The sequence below is a fragment of the Pristiophorus japonicus genome, chromosome 11, assembly GCF_044704955.1.
Source record: "Pristiophorus japonicus isolate sPriJap1 chromosome 11, sPriJap1.hap1, whole genome shotgun sequence".
Classification (NCBI taxonomy): Eukaryota; Metazoa; Chordata; class Chondrichthyes; family Pristiophoridae; genus Pristiophorus; species Pristiophorus japonicus.
Genome location: NC_091987.1, coordinates 131,249,689 through 131,274,412, shown reverse-complemented (window position 1 = coordinate 131,274,412; position 24,724 = coordinate 131,249,689). Strand labels below are relative to the sequence as shown.

The 24,724-nt window shown below is 46.3% G+C and overlaps 1 protein-coding gene across 1 annotated transcript in view; it reads right to left on the bottom strand.

The window, feature by feature from the left end:
- The window catches only part of htr2aa (5-hydroxytryptamine (serotonin) receptor 2A, genome duplicate a), a 184,799-nt gene that overhangs the window by 128,664 nt on the left and 31,411 nt on the right, over nt 1-24,724 (bottom strand). The window contains exon 2 of the mRNA XM_070893058.1: nt 2,368-2,568. Coding sequence (XP_070749159.1) covers nt 2,368-2,568 — 201 coding nt within the window. The remainder of the gene's footprint in view (nt 1-2,367; nt 2,569-24,724) is intronic.

Sequence of the window (24,724 nt, the reverse complement as noted above, 5' to 3'; positions counted from 1 at the left end):
GCTTTCACACCGAGACGATCAACCAGAGCAAGAAGGGCCACACATCGACTCACATTGTAAATAGTTACACTATTGACTTTGGGGAGGAGTGTTGTTATATATGTGGACTTGTATTTACTCTGTACAGCCACCAGAGAGCTCATCCCCTGGAGTCCCAAGGGATCCCATAATCCCTTGAGAGCACAGGTATTTAAGGAGGCTTCACAGGTTGGAGAGGCAATCTGAAGACCTGCAATAAAAGACTTGAGTCACACTTTACTTTGAGCTCACAGTGTTCAGTCTGACTCTTTCTCCATACACAACACTTACCATGCCAGTATTTAGGGGTAATGTGTTCTTTGTGTATGTGCAATGTGTTTCACTTTCTTGTCCATAGCTATTTATCATTATAAGAAAAAAGGAAGGTGAAAGAAAAGAATGAGAGGGGAGCCAGAGAACAGGTGAGAGGAAAGGAAGCCGATCAACACTTTGGGAATGGCAGCTTCTTTTCTGCAACTTTCCAACATTTCTATCGTAAACCTCCATCCTTCCTTTTAATCTCATGGCCCAGGCCTCTCTCTCCCACCTACCCACACCCCCTACCCACTCCTGGTACTGAGCAGGCCCTCCCACTCACCTGTTGGGTCCTAGTGGAATCCCACCATCACCATGTGGAGCAGGGCTCCATCCTACTCACTGACGGCTCGAGCTCGATAGTGACGCCTACTCCCCGCTTGCGCACACACACGGTAAATTCCAGGTGAGGCACCTGACGAGCTGTCTCTGGTGCTTTGATGATCATAAAGCTTCTCACCATTCACTCACATCGGTGTGTCAGATTTCACATGCACATTGTTGACACCGAGCTCTAACTCACCATCACCTCTCTCGACCCCTCCACTGGCCCCTTATTATCAGACTGCTTATCTGACATCCAGTCCTGAATGAGGCAAAATTTCCTCCAATTAAACATGAGAAGACCAAAGCCATTGTCCTCGGCTTCACTAGCCACCATTTCCATTTCCCTACATGGCCACTGTCTCCGACTGAGCCATACTGTTCATAACCTCAGCATCCTATTTGACCCTGAGCTGAGCTTCCAACCCCATCTTCTCCATCACAAAGCCCAACTACTTCCACCCCTGTAACATTGCCCGTCTCCACCCCTCCTCAGCACACCTGCTGCTGAAACTCTCATCCATGCCTTTGTTAACTCCAGACTTGATTATTCCAATGCTCTCCTGGCTGGCCTCCACTTTCCACTCTTCATAAACCGGACCTCATCCAGTGCAGTACTGAGAGAGTGCTGCACTATCAGAGGTGTGGTTTGCACACAGCAAGCTCCCACAAACAGAGACGTTGCTCCTATTTCTTATGTTCTTATATTTTCAGATGAGATGTTGGCCTGTGGGGTTCCCTGCCGCGGAGAGTTGTTGATGCCAGTTCATTGGATGTGTTCGGGAGGGAGTTGGATATGATCCTTGCGGCTGGGGGGGTCGGGGGGTGTGGAGGGGGCGTGGGGGGGAGGTGCTGGGGTGGGTGATCAGCCATGATCTTGTTGAATGGCGGTGCAGGCTCGAAGGGTCGAATGGCCTACTCCTGCACCTATTTTCTATGTTTCTATGTTTCTATGTTAAACCGAGGCACCATCTGCTGTCTCAGGTGGGCCTGAAAGATTCCATGGTACTTTTTGAAGATGAGTAGGGTGTTCTCCCTGCTGTCCTGGTTAATATTTATCCCTCAATCAACATCTCTGTTTGTGGGAGCTTGCTGTATGCAAATTGGCTGCCCTTTCATCTCTGTCACCTGCATTACAACAGTGAGTACACTTCATTGGCTGTAAAGCGCTTTGGGACATTCTGAGGTCGTGAAAGGCGCCCTATAAATGCAAATACTTTCATTCTTTCAGACCTATTTCCCGTAAGGCTAGCAGAGAGAAGATAGTTTCATCCCTCAATCTGGACTGGAAACCAAAGCAGGTGACAGAGATGAAAGGGCAGTGTGCTAATCCATCGTGACAACCAATCCTTTAGACAGAATGTTGATATATTTCTTCCTTTCCGTTCGGCTTGCGGTGTCTTCCATGAACTCCATCACCGGTTTCGCTTTGAATATTAGATAATGGCCCATCTTAAAATAGGCCTCTGTTTATATCTGCCTCTGTAGTGCACCATTACCAAACTGATTACCATTCTCAGAGGTGTAGTTAGTCTCATATTATCATCAGATTACTTATTACCCACTGTCATGGTTTAAAAAAAATAGAGGCTGTAATTACTTTACATTATACATTTTATTATTCAGGAAAGAGAGGGGGAGAGGAGACAAAAAGGAGAACAGAATCATAATCTTGCTCCAGGTAAATAATAACATATATTGTGCACTCACCAACAGATATTGTCCAAACAGCAATTATTTTCATGAATGCTTTTGTTCTTGAGTTGAAGCGACTGTGATGGATGGGATTCCGTATCGCAATGTAGCGATCCAATGATATTGCGCACAAGTGCATGATGGACGCAGTTGAAAATAGCACATCAAAATAAATCCATATGGGACAGAGTTTGGCAGGTAATGGCCAGATGTATCCTAAACAAAGGAGTGAGTAGGTCAGTGAATGCTTGAAATATAACTCAACCTTAGATTTTTTATTTTTTGATTTTAATTATGTACAGGCTTTAAATCACCTGAAGCAAGTATTTCTGACATTTATGTTCCGATGTGACAACAGAAAATGAGACCAGGGTGCAGAACACAACCTTTGGTTCAAGAAAATATATCAAGATAATCTTCAAAAAAATATGAAATACTGTCTGTTGTCATATTTGGATGTATCACAAAAATGTCACCAGATCCTCAGGCTGACGCAGAACACATTTCATTTCTATGATTTGTACATATTTTCAGACATTGTTACCACTCTCAACAGCACAACTACCAACAACTGTTTATAATAACGAACTTGAAAGAAAGACTTGCATTTATAAAGCACCTTTCACGACTTCAGTACGTCCCAAAGTGCTTTAGAGTTAATGAAGTACTTTTGAAGCGTAGTCACACTTGTAATGTAGGAAATGCGGAAGCCAATTCACGCACAGCAAGCTCCCACAAACAGCAATGAGCTACATTACCAGATAATGTGTTTTAGTGATGTTGGCCAGGACACCGGGGAGAGCTCCTCTGCTCTTTTTTGAATAGTGCCATGGGATCTTTTACATCCATCTGAGAGGTTTAACATCTCATCTGAAAGACAGAAACTCTGACAGTGCAGCACTCCCTCAGTACTCCACTGGAGCGTCAGCCTAGTATTACTTTCCGGGTGCCGACTGATCTGCTGTTTATTTCTGTGTGTTTTTGTTTTCCATTTCAGGTTTTCAGTATTTGCCATTTGTTCTTTTCTATCCCCGTCAGTTTATTTGTTTGCTAATTAGCTGCTGGTTACAGAAACAAGCACTACCTTCCATCTCTTTAGAAGGATTTACAGGCCAATTATGCTATACATTTTGCTCAGAAGCAAAGGAATTTTGACTACCCTTAGAGCCAGCTGTGTATCGTAAATCCAGTGTGAGGTCCGTTAAATCCGACTCTGGTGAATGGTGTTTAATCACCTGGAGCTGCTGGGTCTCTGAGCATTTCAGATTCACACTTAGAAAAAATGCAGGGTTCCCAAATTAACTAAGGTTCTGCTTTGGGATATTTAACAGTGTATTTGTAACCTATTTAATGCTAGCAGAGAGGCTGGTGTACTGTCAGCTTTTGTTAATGTAGTGTCCTTACACCTTATATAGAATCACACGAGGCATGTACTGCAGACAAGATCACTCTGTGACCTGAACCTCTATTCCCAGGACCAAGAAGTGCTGACCCTGCGTGGGACCTCCCTTTATATACCTGGATGACCAGGTGAGGAATGTCTCCCACAAGTTCACCCCCTGTGGTCAAGGTGTGCATTTCTCAGGTGTATACAGTGTACAGTGTTGTTACATAAAGGTTACAGTTATGTGAAGGTTACAAACATGACACCACCTCCCCCCAATGTCTTTGGGTCAAAGATTGAGTCTTTCAGGCGGCCGACGCTCTCTCGTGGAGCGCCGCAGTTGGGGCTCTGGTGGTCGAGCCTTGGCATGCATCTCTGTCGCCAGAAGTGATTCCGGCCTGTCTGGGCTGGCCGTAGGGACTGTGCATGCTGGTGAATGTCCTTGTTGCTCGTACGCTGGCAGTGGTGTGGGTAACATCTCATGATCTTCCTCAGGTTCCTCAGTGTCCATGCTGAACCTTTTCTTTACTTGGTCCAGATGTTTGCGGCATATCTGCCCATTATTAAGTCTGACCACTATGACCCTATTCTCCTCTTTGCCAATTACAGTACCCTCAAGCCACTTGGGTCCCAAAGCATGATTGAGAACGAATATAGGGTCATCGATTTCTATACATCTCCCCACTGAGTTGCGATCATGGCACTCGATTTGGGACTGGCGCTTGTCCTCAACAATGTCTGACAGGGCTGGACGAATGAGGGACAGCCGCGTTTTAAGCGTGCGTTTCATGAGTAGTTCCGCGGGCGGGACCCCGTGAGCGAATGCGGGAGGGGCCTATAGGCCAGCAGGAGGCGTGATAGACGGTACTGAAGGGAGGATCCTTGAATCCGGAGCATGCCCTGTTTTATGATTTGAACCGCAAGTTCCGCCTGGCCATTGGAAGCCGGCTTGAATGGTGCTCGGTGCTTTCCTGACGTGTTTGATACCATTACCCAACATTAGCTCCTGGAATTCATAGCTAGTGAAACACGGGCCATTGTCACTAACCAAGATGTCCGGCAAGCCATGGGTCGCAAAGACCGTATGTAGACTATCCACAGTGGTGGATGTCGTGCACAAAGTCAATATGATGCACTCGATCCATTTCGAGTATGCATCGACAACGATCAGGAACATTTTTCCCATGAACGGGCCCGCGTAGTCTATGTGAATACGTGACCATGGCCTGGTGGGCCAGGGCCACGGGCTGAGTGGGGCCTCCCTGAGGGCATTTCCCAGCTGAGCACACGTCGTGCACCTGCGAACCCAGTGTTCCAGGTCTGAGTCAATTCCCGGCCACCATACATGTGACCGAGCAATGGCCTTCATTAGCACGATGCCAGGGTGCTCGCTGTGGAGTTCCCTGATGAATGCTTCCCTTTTTTTCTGGGGCATGACTACCTGGCTGCCCCATAGCAGGCAGTCGGCTTGGATGGAGAGCTTGTCCATCCGTCTGTGAAACGGTCTGACCTCCGCGGGGCACGCTCCGTGTGCGGGCGCCCAATTCCCAGTCAGGACACATTTCTTTATCAGGGATAGGAGGGGATCTCTGTTGGTCCAGATTTTGATCTGGCGGGCTGTGATGGGGGAGCCTGTGGTGTCGAAAGCCTCAACGGCCATGACCATCTCCGCGCTTTGCTCCGATGCCCCCTTAGTGGTTGCCAGTGGGAGCCTGCTGAGCGCGTCAGCGCAATTTTCGGTGCCTGGCCAGTGCCGTATGGTGTAGTCATACGCAGCCAGCGTGAGAGCCCACCATTCTATGCGAGCTGACGCATTGGCATTGACAGTCTTGCTGTCGGACAACAGGGATGTTAACGGCTTGTGGTCCGTTTCTAACTCGAACCTTCTGCCGAAAAGGTACTAGTGCATCTTTTTCACCCCGTAGACACATGCGAGTGCTTCCTTTTCAACCATCCCATATCCCCGTTCTGCCTGGGAGAGTGACTTGGAGGCATAAGCCACAGGTTGGAGTTGGCCCTCATCATTACTCTGCTGCAACACGCACCCAACCCCATAGGATGATGCATCACACGTTAAAACCAGTTTCGTACAGGGGTGTACAAGGTCAACAGCTTGTTAGAACAAAGCAGGTTCCACGCCCGAGTGAAAGCCCTTTCTTGACAGCACCCCCAAACCATTCACAACCCTTACGCAGGAGCATGTGTAGTGGCTCCAACAATGTGTTTAAGTTCAGCAGAAAGTTCCTGAAGGAATGACCGCAACTCCGATGTGTTGCCGGGCCTGGGCGCATGACGGATCGCCTCCGTTTTGGATTCGGTAGGCCGGATCTCGTCTGCGGCAACCCTCCTGCCCAAAAACTCTGGGGTCAAAAACACACACTTGGACTTCTTTAGTCGCAAGCCTACCCGGTCCAGTCGGCATAGCACCTCCTCCAGGTTGTGGAGGTGTTCCTCGGGGTCTCGACCTGTGATTAGGATGTCATCTTGGAATACGATTGTGCCAGGAATGGATTTAAGCAACCTTTCCATGTTCCTCTGGAAGATAGCGGCCGCTGAACGAATGCCAAACGGACACCTGTTGTAAACGAATAGCCCCTTGTGCATAGTGATGGTGGTCAGCAGCTTGGATTCTTCAGCCAGTTCCTGAATCATGTAGGCTGAAATGAGGTCCAACTTGGTGAACCTGCCAGTGTGGTAAAAAGATACTCCACTCTTGGAAGCGGGTATTGGTCCTGTAGTGACACAAATCCTGACTGAGCCATCCCCTTTAAGGACAGGAACGATGGGGCTTGCCCAGTCACTGAATTCAACAGGCGAAATTATGCCCTCTCTTAGCAGCCTGTTCAACTCACTCTCAATTCTCTCACGCATCACATACGACACGGCTCTGGCTTTGTGGTGCACTGGTCTAGCGTCCGGGGTGGTGCGTATCACTACTTTGGTGCCCTTAAAAGTACCGGCATCTGGTTGAAAAAGTGACTCGAATTTCTGTAGGACCTGTGAGCACGAACTTCGCTCCACAGATGAAATGCCGTGCACATCCCCCCATTTCCAGTTCATCTCGGCTAACCAGCTCTTCCCCAAGAGCGCGGGAGCATTCCCCGGGACAATCCAGAGTGGCAGCCGGTTCTCCGATCCATTGTGTGTGACCACCAAGTTTGCACTGCTTAGCACTGGGATGATCTCTCTGATGTACGTCCGTAGCCGCGTGTCAATGCATTCCAGTTTGGGCCTGTTAGATTTGAGTGGCCATAGTTTTTCAAATTGTTGGGCACTCATAAGTGACTGGCTGGCTCCTGTTTCCAGCTCCATGCGTACCGGGATGCCATTTAATAGGACTTTCATCATCATAGGTGGCGTTTTGGTATACGAGCTGGACTTCAGCATCCATAGCTTTGCTCCAAGCATCAACCTGCCTTGCAGACTCCTCATTTGGTTCTTCTGCCTCGTAAACTAGCCTCGCTACGGGCTTTCTGCACATTCTGGCCAAATGTCCACTGAAGTTACAGTTTCTACAGATACTTACAGGTTTTCGCAGCATGGCTGCCACCGCACCTCCAGCATGAGCTGAGATTCTTGTGAACAAAGGAACTGTTACCAGGCATTCTTCTCTGATTGTCTCTTTGATTACTCCTGAGCATTCTGTTGGTGAGTGTCAATGGTCCCATCTCGGGACGTATTGTCCCTTGCAATGGCGTTAATTGCCGATCCCTCTGCCATTGTCTCTGTTGCTGGCCCACCCTAGAGTCTGTTGCTGCCTGGGCGGTGTCGAATTGCCCTTGCCTGCCTGCGGGGTTCTGAGTCACGTTTACAATGTTAACTCCCTGGTCCATCACCACGTTGGAACCAGGGCTGCGCGCGTAAATTATCTTGGTCTCCTCTTCCCCTGCTATGAAGGTCTGAGTTATCAATGCTGCCCTTTCCAAAGTCAAGTCCTTGGTCTCAATAAGCTTCCTGAAAATCCTGGCATGACCAATGCCTTCAATGAAGAAAACCCTTAAAATCTCCCCCTCTGCAGGCGTCTGTGAACTTACAGAGGCTGGCCAAACGCCGAAGGTCCGTAATGAAGTCCGATATGCTTTGTCCCTCCCAATCGGTGTGTATAGAACCGATGCCGGGCCATGTGTATACTGCTCGCCGGTTTGAGATGCTCACCGATCAGTGTGCTGAGCTCTTCAAAGGACTTGTCCGTCGGCTTCTCGGGTGCAAGCAGGTCTTTCATCAGCGCATGCGTCTTGGATCCACAGCTGGTCAGTAGATGCGCCCTCCGCCTGTCAGCCGCTTCCTCTCCCAGCCAGTTCTTCATGACAAAGCTCCGCTGGAGCCTCTCAACGAAGTCATCCCAGTCCTCACCAACACAGTACCGTTCCTCTGTGCTACCGGTGGCTATCCTTGTGGGTCGTTGATTCCCGTTTCTCGTCGCCAAATGTAGTGTCCTTACACCTTACTATAGAATCACACGAGGCATGTACTGCAAACAAGATCACTATGTGACCTGAACCTTTATTCCCAGGACCAAGAAGTGCTGACCCTGTGTGGGACCTCCCTTTATATATCTGTCTCCCACAAGTTCACCCCCTGTGGTCAAGGTGTGCATTTCTCAGGTGTATACAGTGTACAGTGTTGTTACATAAAGGTTACAGTTATGTGAAGGTTACAAACATGACAGTTAACGTTAAAATGGAACCACTTTCCATGAACATGGAGCTGGCAGGATATCCTCGGGGTGAAATTGGGGGCGGTGTCCTGCTGGGGCCGAAACCAGGCTCCAAAAGCGGAGTGCCGGGCTGCACGACGGCAGCCACGCTTGGGGGGGAATCGTAGAGTCGTCAAAATGAGGAAGGTGGTTGTGCGGGGTGCTGGCGACCTCCCCTTAACTTCCACCCCGCGAGCGGATGTCGGACCCGCGAAGCTGGTGTTGGCACTCGCTCGCGCCAGCCTTGCGGGCTGTGGGGCAATTGCCCCCGCAGAGCGGTGAGGGGGTTGCCGGGCACGTTGATGATGTCATCGTCAGTTGCGTGGCGGCCCGGGGTGCTATGCGTGAGGCGCAGGGCGCAGTGCTGCCATGGCATTGCCTCCGCAAACTCCCGGGCAATTTCGCAGAAGCCGATAGTGCCTCCCCCACGGCGAAAAGTGTCCTGCCCTGGAGGCGCTAAAGGGCCTCTGAAAAAGGGGCGATTCTGTCACCCTCCCCCCCCCCCCACGTCTGCTGTCTCTCCATTGCTCAAATTACAGTACAAGAAACTCAACTGTGCAATGAGATGACTCAGAATGAAAAGCAGAGGTTGGAAAGTTATTCAAGGGCACAAAGGGTAAGGAATCAGCATAATGAAGGGGCAAAACAGACTAAAATAGTAAGTTATGGGGGACTATGCAAGAAGTTAATCTTAGGGAAGATAGAAAAGGGATTAAGCAGGAATATAGGAAAGTCCAGAATCAGAAAAAGTAGAAGGGAAAAGGGACTGAGGGATATGAATGGCACACATTCCGCCCATGGTGCCTGAATGTTGCAAACGTAGTCCTACCATTGGTGTGGGACCCTGATTTGAAATATATGAGCAGCCTCCCGCTTGTTGGGCCCACTGGGGGCTATTTACAGGTGATAGCTTTTCCTCTACTGTCCTGGGCATGTTTATCTTTTCTTTTTTGTTTGAAACCTTCATGGGTTGTGAATGGAAACAGTGTCAGAAAGGGAAGCTCATGCCTCCAAATGTTCAGACACAGATTCTGAGTATAACTAAGGTGCTAAACACACTACTGACTCTTCCGCACACCCTGAGCAAAGGCTGGCCTGATATCAGAGCCAAGAAACTACTGTTATTTTAAGAGTTAACTGTAGTTGCTATAGTTTTTGAGATAATCATGATTGTGCTGTTTTCAGCACATCTCCCAGAGAGGAGGCAGCTAATGAAAAGAGAGAAGCACCAATCTTTTAATCAGCAACAGAAGTGCAATTTGAGCCCCGATTTTAACATGGGGCGGGTTCGGTGCGGGCAAGGTTGGGCAGGCGAGAGAATCCCTCATGGACTGGTTGGTGTGAAGTCCGGGCCGTTTAAACTCCCGTTGCCTTATTTTAATATTTGAGATCTGTCTCCCACCCAAAGCCAGTAAGAATGATGTCAAGGCAGATGGGCGCCAGCGGGAATTGGGCAGAAGCTGGACTCCACTGGTGACCCGAGGAAATGGTCCTCAACATAAAGTAGGTAGAGCAGGGGCGGCGGTGAGTAGGGGTTTGCAGAGCTGATGCTGGTTGAGGGTAAGTGGCTAGATGGCGGCATGTGGTGGGCCAAAGATTTCTTGCAGGCCCAAAGGAGCATCTTCTGCAACCCCCCCCCCCAAGGAATCCTTCTGAAAAGGTAACATCTTGGCCTCTTCTGGCCATGCTGCTGCCCCACACCAGGTTTCACTGGTGGCTCTGGCAATGTGTGGGCCTCCCGCGACTAAGCCCATCACCCACTTGTAGTGGATGGCCTCCATGCTGCGGAATCCTGGCAGTTAAAATAGTGGCGGGCGCGAACACATTGAGAATTCAGCGCAAATACCTTGACTGCCATTTTAATCACCTCAGCGGATTGGGTTAAAATCAGGCCGAAGGAGGCAGTCAAATTGCTCGGATAAGCACCAAAATGCCCCCGTTTGTGTCCAGTCTCACACTAAGTCCGGCTTGCCCACCGTTCATAGCACAATGTCGCAGGGTGTTAGGTAACCCAAATGCAGTAACACAGTAATGGTAAGGGCTAGGGTTACACCCACAGTTCTTCACATTGCTGCATTCCTGACGTCTGTCTCATCTCTGTGGGGAGGAGAGAAGTGCTTCCACTGCAGGAAAGGAGGAATAATGAGATGGAGTCGTCCCTCACTTGCTCTCATGTGCCATCCAGTGGAAAGATATAGAGCAGCCTTTGCACAGGCCTGGATACAATATGTGAATAATTTGAGACATGACATGTGGTAAATGTAGCGTGCTTGGGAGGAAAAACGTGACTTTGGACCTATGGTTCCCAAAGCTCTCCACCTCTGGGGTTTTCCTCACATTATGCTTGGGTCTGTGTAGACTAATTGATAGAGACTGATTGCTATCATTGATCAACAACTCCATTATCGTTGTATAATGCAAGGATGGCAGGAGGTGAACTAGATGAGCCTTGATCTTCTTTCACCTACCAATTTCTATGTACGTATGCCACGGATCCAGCCATGGAAGAGAGACTTCTTTGCAGGAAAAGGAGAAAATAATACCAAAAGGAGTGATAACCTCATATAAAACAAAATTGGTAGCATATTGAAAATAAAAGAGTTCAATTAATGAATTTGATTATTTAATTTAAGTTTCCATGATGGTGTGATATATTCTTACGACATCACAAACACACATACACACAAAATGGCTCTACAGGAACTTGTCAACTGACTTTTTCCACAGGATCCTTTTATTGTATTTACATGAGTAGTTGCATTATCAGAATAGTCCACTAGGTGTGGTAGTAGTCCACTACGGGGAGCTCTATATTACATGTCTCCCTCCTTAATGAAAAAGTAATCATAACAAAATAATCAACATACATAACTTGCATGGTTATACACAACAAAAGATATGGACTTATTTTGCCATATTTACAAATCAAACTTAACCACTTGTTTTCTGTTTCAAAGAAGTTACCTTCGCTCTTGAACAGAACTTTCCAAACTTGGTGTCGAACTTAGACTCATTCTAGGCTAAGTTGAGGAGAGGTTTTCTACAAGGGCAACCCTTGATTTACATTTTAACTCTTTAGAACTTCAGATTGTTTGTCTGCCTGACTCGGATTCAGACTTAAATTCTGACTTTCTCTTGGACTTGTTTCTAGTACAACTGATGTAGGATTTGCTACTGGTACTCTACTTGTAACAAGACTATCTGACTCATCAAAAATAATTAAATCATTCCAACTTTCAACTCCTTCCACTTCTGTAGGTAAAATATGATCAATGTGAACAAAACTATTCTTTCCATGATCAAACATCTTGACCAATTTTGTACGAAGGCCACATATCTTCACTATTCTTCCTGGTAACCATGTTAACCATTTATGGTGATGGTTCTTCACTCCAACCTTTTGATTCAATTTCACACTTCTCTCTTTTACTCAACCTCGATCATGATTCTCTTTCTGTCTTCATTGTTTCTCTTCTACTGACTGTGCCAAGTTTGGCTTTAATAATGAGAACCTGGTTGGTGGCTATCGTTTGAGAACCAACTCTGCTGGTGTTCTACCAGTAGTTGTATGAGGAGTATTACAACAGGTAATTCAAAAATTTGACAATTTGTGGTCCAATGACAACTGCCATTTCTTTGGAGTTGGATCCAACATTTACTTGATGAGGGCATGCTTTACAATTTGTACTGTGCGTTTCACAGCATTTCACAGCATTTCTGCTCATGAACTATGCAAATTCTTCTGAACAAAATTACAGGCCATTATCAGACACAATTTCTTCTGGGAGGCCATATGAAGAAAACAATCTTCGCAAATTGTCTAGTGTTTTACTTGTTGTTATTTTCCGCATCGGAAACACCTCTACCCACTTCGAATAGCTATCAATCACAATGAACGATTGTTGTCCTTCTAGCTCAGCAAAATCTATATGTAACCTTTGCCACTGCCTGGGAGGCCATTTCCATGGTTGTAATGATAATGATGGTGGTTTCTTGCTCACCGATTGACATGTTGTATACACTGACTAATGATGTACTTAATATCTTCACTAAACCTGGCCACCATAAGTATCTGCATGCGAAACTCTGGGTCAAGCACATTCCCAGGTGAAGATCTCCTAATAATTTGGACCTGAACTTATTTGGAATAACTACTCTTGCACCTCATATGATACAATCTTTATCCACTGATAATTCATTTCTATGAATGAAGTATGGATGAATATCTTTGTTTGTTACCTGGTTTGGCCAGCCATTTGTTATATAATCATACACCTTTGACATAACTGGGTCACATTTGGTTGCTCGACCAATCTCTTCAGCTATGACTGGCAGTTCATCAATATATGAAAAATGGAATTACCTTAGAGATAATGTCTCAGTTTCTAGTCTTTTGAGATCTTGCTCAACTCAAGTATGTATGGTACGGGACGTGGCTTGCAGTAAACTGGTCTTGCGTCCTTCTGTACTCTGCCACTCGCCTTGATACCTTAGATCAGACTGCCTGTTTCGTGGAACACCTTCAGATAGTGTTTGATGGCATCCTCCTTCGATGCAAATCTTGTTTCAAAATGAAAAATCTCATTCCAATCCAGCTTCAGTGATCCTAACCAATTTCTACCTCTTAAGGGTAGCCGTGAGGAAGAGTTCATAGAATGCATAAGGGACATGTTCCTCGAGCAGTATGTAATGGAACCAACCAGGGGGCAGGCTATCTTAGGCCTAGTCCTGTGTAATGAGACAGGATTAATAAACAATCTCCTTGTAAAGGATCCCTTTGGAATGAGTGATCATAGCATGGTTGAATTTCAAATTCAGATGGAGAGCGAGAAAGTTGGATCTCAAACCAGGGTACTAAGCTTAAATAAAGGAGACTACAAAGATATGAGAGCAGAGTTGGCTAAAGTAGACTGAGAAAACAGATTAAAGTGTAGGATGGTTGATGAACACTGGCGTACATTTAAGGAGATATTTCATAACTCTCAAAAAATATATATTCCAGTGAGGAGGAAAGGGTGTAAAAGAAAAGATAGTCATCTGTGGCTAACTAAAGAAATAAAGGATGGTATCCAATTAAAAACAAGGGCATACAAAGAGGCCAGAACTAATGGGAGGACAGAAGATTGGGAAGCTTTTAAAAGCCAGCAAAGAATGACTAAAAAAATGATTAAGAAAGGGAAGATAAACTATGAAAGTAAACTAGCATGAAATATAACAACAGCTAGCAAGAGTTTCTACAGGTATATAAAAAGGAAAAGAGTGGCTAAAGTAAATGTTGGTCCCTTAGAGGACAAGACCGGGGAATGAGAAACTCTGAACAAGTATTTTGTATCAGTCTTTACGGTAGAGGACACTAAAAATATCCCAACAGTGGATAGTCAAGGGGCTATAAGGGGGGAGGAACTTAACACAATCACAATCACTAAGGAGGTGGTACTCAGTAAGATAATGGGACTAAAGGCGAATAAATCCCCTGGACCTGATGGTTTGTATCCTAGGGTCTTAAGTGAAGTAACGGCAGGGATAGTGGATGCATTGGTTGTAATTTACCAAAATTCCCTGGATTCTGGGGAGGTCCCAGCAGATTGGAAAACCGCAAATGTAACGCCAATATTTTAAAATGAGGCAGACAAAAAGCAGGAAACTATATTCCAGTTAGCCTAACATCTGTGGTTGGGAAAATGTTGAAGTCCATTATTAAAGAAGCAGTAACAGGACATTTGGAAACGCATAATTCAGTCAGGCAGAGTCAGCATGGATTTGTGAAGGGGAAGTCATGTTTAACAAATTTGCTGGGATTCTTTGAGGATATTACGCACAGTGTGGATAAAGGGGAATCAATGGATATGGTGTATTTGGACTTTCAGAAGGCATTTGACAAGGTGGCACATAAAAGGTTACTGCACAAGATAAAAGTTCACGGCATTGGGGGTAATATATTAGCATGGATAGAGGATTAGCTAATTAACAGAAAACAGAGAGTCAGGCTAAATGGTTCATTCTCGGGTTGGCAATCAGTAACTAGTGGAGTGCCGCAGGGATCTGTGCTGGGACCCCAACTATTTATAATCTATATTAATGACTTGGATGAAGGGACTGAGTCTAACGTAGCCAAGTTTGCTGATGATACAAAGATGGGAGGGGGACACAAAAAATCTGCAAAAGGACATAGACAGGCTAAGTGAGTGGGCAAAAATTTGGCAGATGGAGTATAATGTTGGAAAGTGTGAGGCTATGAGGTTTGGCAGAAAAAAATCGAAGAGCAAGTTATTATTTAAATGCCGAAAAACTGCAAAGTGGGGGTCCTGGTGCATGAAACACAAAAAGTTAGTATGCAGGTACAGCAAGTGATCAGGAAGGCCAATGGAATCTTGGCCTTCATTGCAAAGGGGATGGAGTACAAAAGCAGGGAAGTCTTACTACAGTTATACAGGGTATTGGTGAGGCTACACCTGGAGTACAGTTTTGGTTTCCATATTTAAGAAAGGATATACTTGCTTTGGAGGCAGTTCAGAGAAGGTTCACTAGTTTGATTCTGGAGATGAGATGGTTGATTTATGAGGAAAGGTTGAGTAGGTTGGACCTCTACTCATTGGAATTCAGAAGAATGAGAGGGGATCTTATCGAAATGTATAAGATTATGAGGGGGCTTGACAAAGTGAATGCAGAGAGGATGTTTCCACTGAGAGAGGAGACTAGAACTAGGGGGCATAATCTTAGAATAAGGGACTGCCCATTTAAAACTGAGATGAGGAGAAATTTCTTCTCTCAGAGAGTTGTAAATCTGTGAAATTCACTGCCCCAGAGGGCTGTGGAAGCTGGGTCATTGAATAAATTTAAGACAGAAATAGACAGTTTCTTAACTGATAAGGGATAAGGGGTTATGGGGAGCGGGCAGGGAAGTGGACCTGAGTCCATGATCGGATCAGCCATGATCGTATTAAATGGCGGAGCAGGCTTGAGGGGCCGTATGGCCTACTCCTGCTGCTATTTCTTATGTTTCTTATGTTTATGTTAAGGCAGGCTTGTCTCCTACCACTATCAAGAGAGGCAAGCTCTGAAACTGATCCTTGTATTTTGCCGGTACAGTGATATGTCCTACCACAGGGATTTGCTCTCCTGAGTAGCCTCGCAGCTCCATCTTTGACTTCTCCGGTGGAAAATCACTCAACTTGTTGAGATATAGCAATTCCGGTACTGCGCTCATGGATGCACCAATGTCAATTTCCATGGGTATCCTGATTCCTGCAACGTCTACATGGATGACGATACTTCGCAAATCGCTGTTCGATACCCTCGTGCTCCTGATGACGTGTATTTCCAGAACCTCCTTGTCCTATTACTTCTCTTCAATGCTATGCAATCTCTGGTGATTTCTACTCATAGCCTTGAAAGTCTGTTTACTCTTCAGTCAGCATGCCTTTGCAAGATGCCCAGTTTTCTTGTAGAATCAGCACTCTGACTTCACATATGGACAGCTTTGAGCAATGTGTTGTCCCAAGCACCGATAGCACGACTTCAATGTATTGTTACCGTGGCCAGTTGCTAAGGCCCAACTGCCTTTTACTTCTAACCTGCACCTGATTCACCTGTCTGATGACTGGAAATGGCGTGAAATTCTCGGGAGTATTGGTCGGCCATATCCTTTGATATATCTGTCTGACAAGCTAAATCAAAAGTCAAGTTAGGGGTTGTCAACAACTTTCTTCTGATTGCTTCATTTTTCATTCCACAAGCAAAGCGGTCACGCAAAGCTCGGTCCTGAAAGTTTCTGAAATGACAGTGAATGGATAGCTTTTTTAAAGCTACAATACTCGCGTCAATTAATTGATCACGTATTCCGAAACGTTAACTTTCAGCAATTTCCAGAGGTTCAGGACTGCAGTGCTTTTCTAACTTCCGTCAGTGGCGTGTTCTTCAGTTTGTGGGAACAAGCACATTTTTCAGGGTTTCATACACCTCAGGGCCTGCTTCAGTCAAGAAAGTAGCCCGCTTTCTTTCTAACACCACCCAGTTACGGTTTTTATAGGTTTAACTCTACAAATACCACCATGGATAACAGCGCTAACTGAGGTTATCCCAGTCAGTGCAGCTCCACAGCATAAATTGCTCACACTTTAGTACTAAATGATTTTAAAAATCGCCAATATGCTTCAGAGGCTGTAAGAATGGCTGGTGGTGGATTTTCGATTTACTGATGTGTGTAAAACTAGTGTTATGGATTGGCTGCCTCTTAGAGGAATACTATGGCATTAATTGCCATTGTATTATTTTCATCACAATGCTATGATTTAGATAAACCAAACACTTGCTCATGGAGTTGGAGGGAGCCCCTTAAATTAAATGTCATTTAACCATCTTACCTTGTGGTTACCAATCAACTCGAGGCCCTAGAGTCACTGATTCAGTGTTTTACTTATTTTGCCTCCTTAGTCACCTCAATTAGCTCCCCTAATCAACTAGTTGTGATTCAATTTTGTTCAGTTCCTTGTGCTTGTCATAGTTAATTGTAGGGTGGCTGCGGGGGGGGCGGCGTGGGGGCGGGGGTGGAGAGTTAATCGGAGGCCTCGTGAGGAGGTCTCGGACCACATGGGGTGGGTTGTGAGCCTGGCTCCAGAAGATAGGTATAAAGACATTTACATCATGGATGCACCAGTCCCCATCTTGCTTTAACTAAGGCTGCGTGGTTGATAATGAAGAAGAAAGCTGCGGATTGCAGGAAGATATCAATGTGCTGGTCAGGTGGGCGGAACAGTGGCAAATGGAATTCAGTCCAGGTAAGTGTGAGGTAATGCATTTGGGGAGGTCTAATAAGGAAAGGGAATGCACATTAAATGGTACGACACTGAAAAATGTAGAGGAACAAAGGGACCTTGGAGTGCAGGTCCACAGATCGCTAGTGATGGCAGACCAGCTAGATAAGGTGTTTAAGAAGGCATATGGAATACGTGTCTTTATTAGTCGAGGCATAGAATACAAGAGCAGGGAGGTTATGCTTCAAATCTATAAAACACTGGTTAGGTAGCAGCTGGAGTACTATGTACAGTTCTGGTCACCACATTACAGGAAAGATGTGATTGCACTGGAAAGGGTGCAGAGGAGATTTACAAGAATGTTGCCTGGACTGCAGAATTTTGGCTACGAGGAAAGATTGGAGATGCTGGGTCTGTATTCTTTGGAACAGAGGAGGCTGAAGGGAGACCCGATTGAGGTGTATAAAATTATGAGGGGCCTGGATAGAGTGGATAGGAAGGATCTGTAATTGGGGGGAGGTTTAGAGGAGATATGAGGGCAAATTTCTTCACCCAGAGGATAGTGGGGGTCTGGAACTCACTGCCTGAAAGGGTGGTAGAGGCAGAAACCCTCACCACATTTAAAAAATACTTGGATGTGCACTTAAAGTGCCGTATCCTGCAGGTCTACGGACCAAAAGCTGGAAAGTGGGATTAGGCTGGATAGCTCTTTGTTGGCCGTTGCGGACACAATGGACCGAAATGGCCTTCTAAGTGCTGTAAATTTCTGTGGGCTAGAATTTCCAAACAATCCGCTAGTGGCCAATTGCCACCCAAAAGACTGCTAAAGATTCCCAAGATTATCACCGCCCCCCAAAAAAGAAACACATCCGCCCAGCGAAAAAAATGGGCGTTGCACCCCGATTTGCGGCGAAAAAGTGGAATCTTGGGCCGATTGGGCGGTTCTTAAAGAAAATGGGCGATAATTAATACATTTACTAAAAATTTACACCGAGAATGCAGGTTGGCCTAGGAGGAGAAAAACACAATAAATATTTTTTCAAAAAACATTAAATAAAAAAATCATAAAAACATTATCTGGAACCTTTTCACTTAAATCACTACAAGAGAATTTAAAAATAATTAGTAAAAAAACAATCACTTACTTTTTTCTTGCAGAGCTACTCGCCTACCACCCAGCTCCACTGATTCTCGTGGGCTTTTAAAAAAAAACTTACCTACGGGTCACTGCTGAGCCAAAAGTCGCGCCAGGGCGATCTATGACCGGTGCACGCCGGCAGTTCGCTCCCCAGCGGGACTTTGAAACTGCCGGTGTACCTCAGTTGGGCAATTTTTCACTGACCCGGTTATTGCCCAAAACGGCCAACACCGCTGAGAAACTGTGTGGTGAGCCACTGCAAATTCTAATTCATGGATTCTAATAACTGCTGGGTTTCACGAATTGTGTTATCTCGTCCACATGCAGTCAAAAACAAAATGGAGGTTAAAAAAGAGGCTTCCAGCCTCATTATAATATTTAAATTGACCTTCCGCCCCCTGGGAGCGGGTTGGTTGCTTGCCCCCTGTCCCGCCCCCGTCCCGCATCCGTTACAACCGGAAGTGGACAGGTTGTGGCAGGATCAGGTTGGGAAACCTATTTTTAACAATTTATCTACCCCCACGCTCCAAACCCGCTCGTTTTATTAAGTTAAAATTCCCCCCAGGCCGGAATTTTCCCGCTGTCATTTGTGTGGGATTGGAGGCGGGCTGGCAGTAACAGCCACAGAAAAAGGGAGCGCATTGGGAATCCGCCATCATTCCGCCTCCTTGTGCCTTTAACTTGGGTGCGTTTTTCAGCACGGCACGGACTCAAACGGCAGACATGGGCGACCTAATTTAGCTCGTTAATACCTTGTTGTGAGACCCTTAACAGTCTTTTTAACCAGACCTTTTGAGTTGAACTGCTCTCGTTAATACCTTGTTGTGAGACCCTTAACAGTCTTTTTAACCAGACCTTTTGAGTTGAACTGCTCTCGTTAATACCTTGTTGTGAGACCCTTAACAGTCTTTTTAACTAGACCTTTTGAGTTGAACTGCATGACCATGGGAATCGCGCAGCTCAGGGTCCACATCTGTCAGTCCGAGGCAGAAGCTCAATGGCCATTGTGCAAGATCATTAATGCAGAGCTTGGAAATCCAAATAAATACTCCCACATGACACTTCATTATTTAACATAAGAATATAAGAACTAGGAGCTGAAGGAGGCCATTTGGCCCTTCTAGCCTGCTCCGCCATTCAACAAGATCATGGCTGATCTTTTACCTTAACTCCACCTTCCTGCACTATCTCCATATCCCTTCAGTTCCTTAGTTCCGAAAAATGTGTAGACCTCTGTCTTGAATATATTCAACGACTGAGCATCCACAGCCCTCTGGGGTAGAGAATTCCAAAGATTCACAACCTTTTGAGTGAAGACATTTCTCCTCATCTCAAGCTTCAATGTGTAACCCTTATTCTGAGACTGTGACCCCGTGTTCTAGATTCCCCAGCCAGGGGAAGCATTTCTCTCAGCATTAAACGTGTCAAGCCCTTTAAGAATTGTATATGTTTCAATTAGATCACCTCTCATTTGTCTAAACTCCAGGGAATATAGGCCTAGTCTACTCAATCTCTCCTCATATGGCAATCCCAGGAACCAGTCTAGTGAACTCTCGTAAAACTGTACACAGTATTCTGGGTGTGGCTTCACCAATGCCCTGTACAATTGTACTAAGACTTATTTACTCTTATACTCTAATCCCTTTGTAACAAAAGCTAACATACCATTTGCTTTCCTAATTGCTTGCTGTACCTGCATGCTAACATTCTGTGATTCATGTACAAGAACACCCTAGTTCCTCTGAATGCAAACATTTCCCAGTCTCTCACCATTCAAAAAATATTCTGCTTTTTTGTTTTCCTACCAAAGTGGATAACTTCACATTTCCCCACATTGTATTCCATTTGCCATGTTATTGCCCACTCAGTCAACCTGTCTATATCTCTCTGCAGCCTCTTTACATCCTCCTCACAGCTTACTTTCCCATCAAAATGTCTATCTTCAGCAAACTTGGATACGTTACATTCAGTCACTTCATCTAAGTCATTAATATAGATTGTAAATAGCTGAGGCCCAAACACTGATCCTTGTGGTACCCTGCTAGTTGCAGCCTGCCAAACGAAAAAAGTCCCATTTATTCCTGCTCTCTGTTTTCTGTCCATTAACCAATCTTCAATCCATGCTAAAAAAATACCCCCAATCACATGAGTTCTAATTTTGTGTAATAATCTCATGTGTGGCACCTTATCGAATGCTTTTTGAAAATCCAAATACACTACATCCACTGGTTTCCCCTTATCCATCCTATTAGTTACATCTTCGAAAAACTCTAACAAATTTGTCAAACACGATTTCCCTTTCATCTTCATCATAGGCAGTCCCTCGAAATCGAGGAAGACTTGCTTCCACTCTGAAAGTGAGTTCAATACGGGAATTACAGTCTCTGTCACAGATGGGATAGACAATCATTGAAGGAAAGAGTGGGTGGGGAGTCTGGTTTGTTGCACGCTCCTTCTGCTGCCTGTGCTTGTTTTCTGCATGCTCTCAACGACAAGACTCGAAGTGCTCAGCGCCCCCCTGGATGCTCTTCCTCCACTTAGGGCGGTCTTTGGCCAGGGACTCCTAGGTGTCGGTGGGGATATTGCACTTTATCAAGGCGGCTTTGAAGGTGTCCTTGAAACGTTTCCTCTACCCACTTGGGGATCGCCTGTAGTGTAGGAGTTTCAAGTAGAGCGCTAGCTTTGGGAGTCTTATGTCGGGCATGCAGACAATGTGGCCCGTCCAACGGAGCTGATCGAATGTGGTCAGTGCTTCGATACTGGGGATGTTGGCCTGATCGAGAACAATGACGTTGGTGCATCTATCCTCCCAGGAAATTTGCAGGATCTTCCGGAGACATCGTTGGTGGTATTTCTCCAGCGATTTGAGATGTCTACTGTATATGGTCCACGGCTCTGAGCCATACAGGAGGGCGGATATCACTACAGCCCTGTAGACCATAAGCTTGGTGCCAGATTTGAGGGCCTGATCTTCGAACATTCTCTTCCTCAGGTGACTGAAGGTTGCACTGGCGCACTTGAGGCGGTGTTGGACTTCATCATCGATATCTTCCCTTACTGATAATAGGCTCCTGAGGTATGGAAAGTCCACGTTGTCCAAGGCCGTGTCGTGGATTTTGATGACCGGGGGGCAGTACTGTGTGCTGGGGTCAGGTTGGTGGAGGACCTTTGTCTTACAGATGTTTAGTGTAAGGCCCATGCTTTCGTATGCCTTGGTGAAGATGTTGATGAAGGCTTGGAGTTCAGCCTCTGAATGTGCGCAGACGCAAACGTCGTCCTAGTACTGTAGTTCGACAACAGAGGATGGGATGGTCTTGGATCTAGCCTGGAGGCGACGAAGGTTGAACAGGTTCCCACAGGTTCTATAGTTTAGTTCCACTCCGGCGGGAAAGTTGTTGAGCGTGAGGTGGAGCATTGCAGCAAGGTCTTCCAGAAGAGGGTTGGCGCAATGATGTAGCCCTGTGTGACCCCGATCCGGATGTGGATTGGGTCTGTGTGGATCCCTTGGTCAGGATCACGGCTTGCATGTTGTCGTGGAGTAGGCGGAGGATGGTGCCAAACCTTTGGAGGCAACCAAAACAGAGGAGGATGCTCTGTAGTCCCTCACGGTTAATAGTGTCAAAGGTCTTTGTAAGGTCAAAGAAGGCAATGTACAAGGGTTAGTCCTATTCCCTGCATTTCTCTTACAGTTGTAGCGCTGTAAAGATCATGTCCATAGTGGATGGAATCCGCACTATGACTCTGGGAGGAGTTCCTCAGCCACAGGGAGAAGACAGTTGAGGAGGATTCTAGCAATGATTTTCCCAGTGGCCGACAACAGGGAGATTCCTCTGTAATTGCCGCAGTCGGACTTGTCCCCTTTTTAAAAAATGGTCATGATTACGGCATCTCTGAGATCTCCAGGCATGCACTCCTCCTTCCAGATGAGAGAGATGATGTCTTGCATTCCTGCCAATAGTGCCTCTCCGCCATCCTTTAGTGCCTCAACGGGGATTCCATCTGCTCCCGATGCCCTGTTGTTCTTGAGTTAATGGATGGCCTTTTCTACCTCGTGCAGGGCTGGGGTTTTGCTGATGGTGGCGGGTAGCATGCTCCAGGATGAAGTCGAGGACACTCGTATCAAAGGAAGAGTCTCGGTTAAGGTGCTGACTGCCTCGGTGTCCTTGATGAGTTCTTGGCCAGAAGTGGGGTGAGGTGGGGTCTTGGATGCTTGAGTGGACTTGACTGCGGTGAAGAATCCTCGCACATCATGGCTGTCGGCCAGCTGCTGAATCTCCTGTGCTTTCTCCACCCACCATCTATTCTTTAGGTCGCGAGTTTTTTGTTGGACCTCGGCCTTCAGCCATCTGTAAAGCTGCTTTGCTGCTCCCGAGTTGGGTTGCTGCTTTAAGTTCAGAAATGCCCAGGTTGGCAATGAGACGCTGGCTGTACTCTCTTAGCTGGGTCTTTGAGTGCCCTGGCGTTGATTTTTCTGTGGCATTGCTTCTGTTGCCATCGTCACTATGGGGCTATGTTGATGTTGATGATGGAACGGATTAGGCGATGGTCCATCCAGCAGTCGTCGGCTCCTGTCATAGTAATGCGCACGTCCTTGCGATCCCTTGCTCAAATGATGATGTACTCGAGCAGGTGCCAATGTTTGGAGCGAGGGTGTTACCACGATGCCTTGTACTTGTCCCTCTGGCGGAACAAGGTGTTGGTGATGACAAGGTCATGTTCTATGCATTTTGTCTGGAGCAGGATACCGCTAAAGTTGTTTTTTCCTACCCCTCTCTGCCGATCACGCCTCCCCAGAGGTCTGTGTCCCACCGACTCTGGCATTGAAGTCACCGAGGAGGATCAGTTTGTCGTCCTTAGGGACGTGGGACAGGGATTGTTTGAGGCTGGAGTAGAATAAATCTTTGGCCTCATCTGTTGCGTTGAGTGTTGGGGCGTCCGCACTAATAACTGTGGCACGCTGCTTCCGGGATAAGGTGAGCCGGAGAGTCATGAGACGTTCGCTAATCCCGTCGGGGGAGTTTCTGAGGCAGTCGACCAGCTCATTCTTGATGATGAAACCGACTCCATGGATGCGGCATTCTTCTTCTGGTTTGTCTTTCCAGAAGAAGGTGTAACCTCCACCTTGTTCTTTGATATGGCCTTCCCCTGCCCGCCGTGTCTCGCTTAGGGCGGCGATGTCAACATCGAAGCGTCTATATTCCCGGGCAACAATGGCGGTGCGGCATTCCGGTCTGTCGCTGTTGGAGTTGACCCTTCCATAAAACCATGTTGACTGTGCCTAATCATATTACGAATTGCTAAGTGCCCTGTTACCACATCCCTAATAATAAATTCTAGCATTTTGCCTATTACTAATGTCAGGCTAATTGGACCATAGTTCCCTTTTTTTCTCTTCCTCCTTTTTTAAATAGCAGTGTTATGTTTGCTACTTTCCAATCCTTGGGGACTGTTTTAGAATCTAGAGTATTCTGGAAGTTTAATACCAGTGCATCCACTATCTCTGCAGCTACCTCTTTTAAAACCCTTGGAAGCGCTTTCTTGCCTAAGAGCTCTAGCTAAGTGCATTTTGAGCACAGATTTAGGGGTCTGGAGTTTGCAAGTATTTTCTGCAACCTAGAAAGCCACTGTCACATCATTGCTACTAATTTTCACCACCATTGACAGATTGCCTCTCTGATCACTACTTGACCTGCCATCTATTACATCAGCATAGGTGCCATTTATATTGTCTCACCTTGGTCCTGAGAATCGGACCAAAATGAGCCGCAATACCAGCAGAAGAGGGCAGACCGGCAGCAACAGCAGCAACAGCAACAACTTACTCCTCAACGACCTGATGCTCTACAGGAAAGAGGACATCAGCTGCATTGTGCCGGTATGCGGTACTCCCAACACAGGGTATACAGGGTATACAGGCAAAGGATAAACTTTCTCAACGTGACTGAGCAGCAGTGCTTCAGGAGGCTCAAGCTATCTTACCAGGTTATCGCAGACATTGGCAACTTGCTGGAATAAGACTGCAGCCCAGAGGCTCTGGTGGACACTCCTTATCAGTGGCTGTTGAAGTCACCAGTGCCCTCAACTTCTTCGCCTCAGGCTTCTTCCAGAGATCTGCTGCAGACAGTTGTGGCATCTCGCAGTCGGCTGCACACCGATGCATCACATAGGTCACCAATGCCATGCTTGACAAGTCAACCAATTATATCAGCTTTGCCACTAATGCCCCAGTGTTACTCAGCAGGCGTTCAGCTTTGCCACTCTGGCTGGCTTACCATGAGTGCAGGGCATCATCAACTGCACACATATGGCCATCAGGGCACCCCATCATCACCCAGAAGTGTTTGTGAACCGCAAGGGCTACCATTTCCTTAATGTGCAGCTCGTTTGTGAACATAAATGAT